Here is a 4,263-nt window from a genome sequence, read left to right as displayed (position 1 = left end):
TGAAATGTAGATGTTTGTATTTATATTGGTAAAAGTATTAAAAAAACTTAAAATGTTACCGTTTTCCAACCGTTAAAAATTGTAAAATTGAAAGTTCGTTAATTTGTTAAGAATCTAATGCATTGTTATGAACTAAGTAGTTTGATTGTTTATTAAATTCTTAAGGGCTTGGTGCATTTGCTATAAATTTGGTAGTTATATAGTTTGGTAGTTATGATTTTGATAGTTTGATAGCTTGCTATGTTGTGTAAAGACTTGATGCATTTGTGAATTAAATGTTAAGTACTGATTTCATTCTTTTAGTTTGTTGTTTTAACTTATATATTTATTTTGTAGACGGGTGTTACTGTTATTCTTCAAAACCCGACGCCTGCGACAACATTCGGATAAGATTGGATCTTTTATTATCCAGCTCTATAGAAACATCCAAAATAACAGGAGAAACGGCGGAGATAATTTCTAATTCTAACGTCTTGCTATTTTTAATAAAGTCATTGTTGTTAAAAGAAAATCAAGACAAATAGTTTGTTTTAGTTATATTTAGTTTTATATGACAAGAAAAATTAAAACATAACTAGGGAAGAATCCCCGCTTTGCGGGGTTGGATAGGCCAAAGAAAATAACATGAAAATGATCTATTAAAGTGGATTGTCATTTTCCCTTTCATGAAACTAAAAGAAATATAAGAAAAATGTCACTGCAATTCAACACGTTATCCACCGACTTCTTTTGCTGAAAGACAAGTGTTTCTGGTATCATCTATATTACATGTAAATTTTCAAATGTATGAGATTGAATTCCTGCTATCTTCTTAACTTTCTTATTGAAATTTGAGTCTTTCTCTCCTTTCCCTCCAGTTTCTCCATGTACTTCTTTTATACTCATATATGCAACCTCTTTTATTGTACTATCTAGCACCGAATTAGTATTAATTTAATCAAAATCAGAGAATATAATTTTTTTAATAGACATAAAAATAACATGACGGTTTAGTTTTTTTTTTTTAACATAAAGATAAAAATGACAGTTTTTTGTCAACCTGTGTAGCCGGGCCAATATCAAGTGGGATGATCCATCCCGGTTCGAGCCCTGGATGTATTTGAATAAAATTAATTGTTATAATAGTTATAATTTAGTCAAGAGTAAAACTGGAGAATGTCATTTTTTCAAAATATTAAATATATACATGACTTATTGATATTGTCTTTATCTACAACTTCCATGTAATGGTTTTGGTCTACAAGAATATCTCCATCTACATTATGATACAATGTTCTTACAGGACCATGAAGCTGTATAAATGTGTATGTGAAAGAACACATAAGAGGTTATAAGGGCAAATTCGTCCAAATCATTCATAAGGGCAATGGTGTCTTTTTTTTTAAATAGTACACGGGTAAAGTGAAAAAACTACCTTGATCTTGTTTGATGCTTCAAATCTATCCAACTGATTGAGAAGCCTAAGCATTGTTCTTTCGACTTCATTATCACCATTCCCGCTTCCTGATTCCATTTGAACGGTCAATTTCATCCATAAAAATAATCACTTGAGTAATTAATAACCATTCGTTCCATATGAGTTAACTTGATACATGATAAAAATGGACTTCGTCAATCTCAAAAATTAAACTTAAGAGCATGATCAGATTAAAGATTGGTGGTCACAACTCAGTTAATAATTAATAAAATCATCTGATTTCTTAGTAATTTCATTCCACCACACCAAACAAAACAAACTCTAAGTTGTGAACTAATTAACCTCAATGTTGTTTTTAATAAAAAAAAATCAAAATTAAGAAAGTTAAACTTACTGGCATGCTTTGGTTGAGCTTTCCACCACCAATCAAACCCCCAGACTAATTTTTTTTTAGCTTCTCATGTATAATGACAAAAATGTCCTTTGGGCTACACCCTGGTCGTCTGGCCAAAAGATGGTTGTATTCTTCAAGCAGATAAGCACTAGCCTGCATAATAAAAGACCCATGATGACATGAGCATAAAGTTGTCTGTATTTAATTGTATAGGAAATATAAGATATAATTAACATACCTTCACCATTGTCTCATGTATTGCAGTCTTATCAGGATATTCTCTAGCTTTCAGAGCTGCATAAGGCTAATCATTGAAAAAAGAAAAGTGAGTCAGCAAGTCTTATATGAACTTTAATAATGCAGATACAAATTTATATTCTACAATACCAAATTCATTAGGTGGATGTAAAATTACCTGAAGGTCCTCATTGTTGGTTACAAATTGCACAACACGAAACTAAATGTCATCAATGACAAAGTCTCCTGCTTTGTCAATCAACTGAAGAATAACATCACTATACCTAAATAGTCATAACAATAGTGAAATTCACAACATTAAAAAATACTATAAAAACCATAAATCTTGTATTAGATAAAAAAAAAAAAAAAAACAGGATACCATAATAAATCAGGGGCAAATTTCTCAGCAAGAATAGCAGCTTTTAGTGTCAACTCTTCACGCATTGTGAAATCTGTTGTTTCAAGATACTAAAATTAAATGTTTATCAGTGGCATATGAGAAAAATTCAACTGAAATATATAATTGAACACATATTATATTTATATCTAGCAACTCTTTACCTGCAATAATTCTTCAACAATGTCTTTAGCATTTGAAACATCACACATACCATAAAGTAGATCCAGTGCACGTCTTCGCATGCTGCATTCAAGAAATAACATTAAATTTAAAAGAAAGCATAAACAAAATGATATAAATCAATTAATAGCAGTTAAGCCTCACACCTGATGTCAGGATCCTTCAATGAAGTGATAATTTGAGCTTGATGTCTCTTAATTATGTCCTGGACATTTGTAACCATCATCATTCGAGTCATATTCTCCTGCAAGGGCAAATTAGACATATACCATTATAACTCCATCACATTATAAAATTTCATTGATTAAATTACTTACCAGACCAAGATAACGGATATTTGGCTCACGAACAGGTATAAATTTCCCTAACAAAGCTACACACTGACACATCATCTCTTTTTATCAACAATCAGACCCCCAAAATAGAGAAAGATTATCTTCTGATTGTTAAAGAAGAAACCCATTTTAGATTTCAAAAAAAAATCGAAAAGAATTAGGGAAAAGGTTTGAGAGAGTAGTCAGAGACCTTATTATCAAGTTCAGAAACATGAGAAGCGCTGATTGGAAGACGGTCAACGTCGACAGCTTGACCATGGAGATCCTGGAACTGCTGGAGAGTGAACTCGATTTCCGAATTTGAGATATGGTAACCTCTGTCTCTGAGCATCTCTAAGTGTTGTACGTGAAAGGTAGTATCTGTGACTCTCGGTGCTACCTTCGTCAACAAAGCTGCTCAAACACCTCCCTGTTCCTCCGCCGCCTCCACCTCCGCCTCCATTACTAATGAAAACCTAAATCGCGAAAAAGAAGCGTCAATAAGTGAGATCAGGAACACAGTTGGCGTTCAATTTGGGAGTCGCCGATTTTGGAGGAGGAACAATCAAGAGAGGACAATGGAAGGGGAAGGATAGGGTTTATGTCAAAGGATCGATAATGTATACAAATGAAGCGGTGGGAGATACCTGGAGGCAGAAGGAAACGACATGCAAGTCGGTGGAGAAAGAGAATGACGCGTGGAAATAACAAAATAAACTAATGAAAAGTAGACCGAAAAGAAAAAAGGAAAACAAAAAAAAGCCACCAATCATAGAGAAATACTGTTCAACCTGACCTTTAAAATTAGTATGTATATATAATTATAGATTTTATATAGTACTTTATATTTATATATATATATATATATATATATATATATATATATATATATATTCCTAAATATATTTTTTCTGTATTTATATAAAATAATTTGTATAACCTTTTTATTTCAAGAAAAACATTTGCGGCAATATCATTAGCGGCACCATATAACTCTTATTTGAATCAATTAAAAAATCAAATTTAATATGGATTCTAATCATTGACTTATCTGTTACTAGGATAGATTCTGGAAGGTTTTTGAAATCTCTTAAAAGTGACCATTACATGAGATTGCAGAATGTTCCCGTTGTTCAACTATTAATTCATGATGGCAACTCAAAAATGAATTTGTCATTCTTACTAAAGTTAGACCAATTAGTTATGACATTGGACGTTTGTTTCCAAAAAATATTCGAATTGAGTTCCCATAATCGATTCAGAAAACTGGGGATACGTATTATAACCAATATTTTATGGCGAAAGACGAAATTGATTG

At 31.8% G+C, this 4,263-nt stretch overlaps 1 protein-coding gene across 2 annotated transcripts; it reads right to left on the bottom strand.

Moving 5' to 3' along the window:
* Positions 1–651: 651 nt before the first annotated feature.
* LOC145072845 (AP-2 complex subunit alpha-1-like) lies at positions 652–3,533 on the bottom strand. Of its 2 annotated transcripts, XM_079019333.1 has the most exons (10): positions 3,157–3,533; positions 2,949–3,070; positions 2,778–2,875; positions 2,613–2,694; positions 2,431–2,519; positions 2,227–2,332; positions 2,050–2,115; positions 1,812–1,964; positions 1,415–1,503; positions 652–1,089 (listed from the first exon to the last, which is right to left on the bottom strand). In XM_079019333.1, exons 2-6 carry the CDS (start codon positions 3,021–3,023, stop codon positions 2,269–2,271), a joined length of 408 nt encoding a protein of 135 aa, XP_078875459.1. In that variant the 5' UTR covers positions 3,024–3,070; positions 3,157–3,533; the 3' UTR covers positions 652–1,089; positions 1,415–1,503; positions 1,812–1,964; positions 2,050–2,115; positions 2,227–2,268. The 2 variants fall into 2 exon arrangements, with proteins under 2 accessions (XP_078875459.1, XP_078875451.1); XM_079019325.1 differs by lacking the exon at positions 652–1,089 and having other exon boundaries at positions 1,118–1,503.
* Between the last annotated feature and the right edge of the window lie 730 nt (positions 3,534–4,263).

Source organism: Lactuca serriola, chromosome 1 (assembly GCF_051521515.1).
Source record: "Lactuca serriola cultivar US96UC23 chromosome 1, Lser_US96UC23_V15, whole genome shotgun sequence".
Lineage (NCBI taxonomy): Eukaryota > Viridiplantae > Streptophyta > Magnoliopsida > Asterales > Asteraceae > Lactuca > Lactuca serriola.
This window is presented reverse-complemented; position numbering and strand designations above follow the sequence as displayed.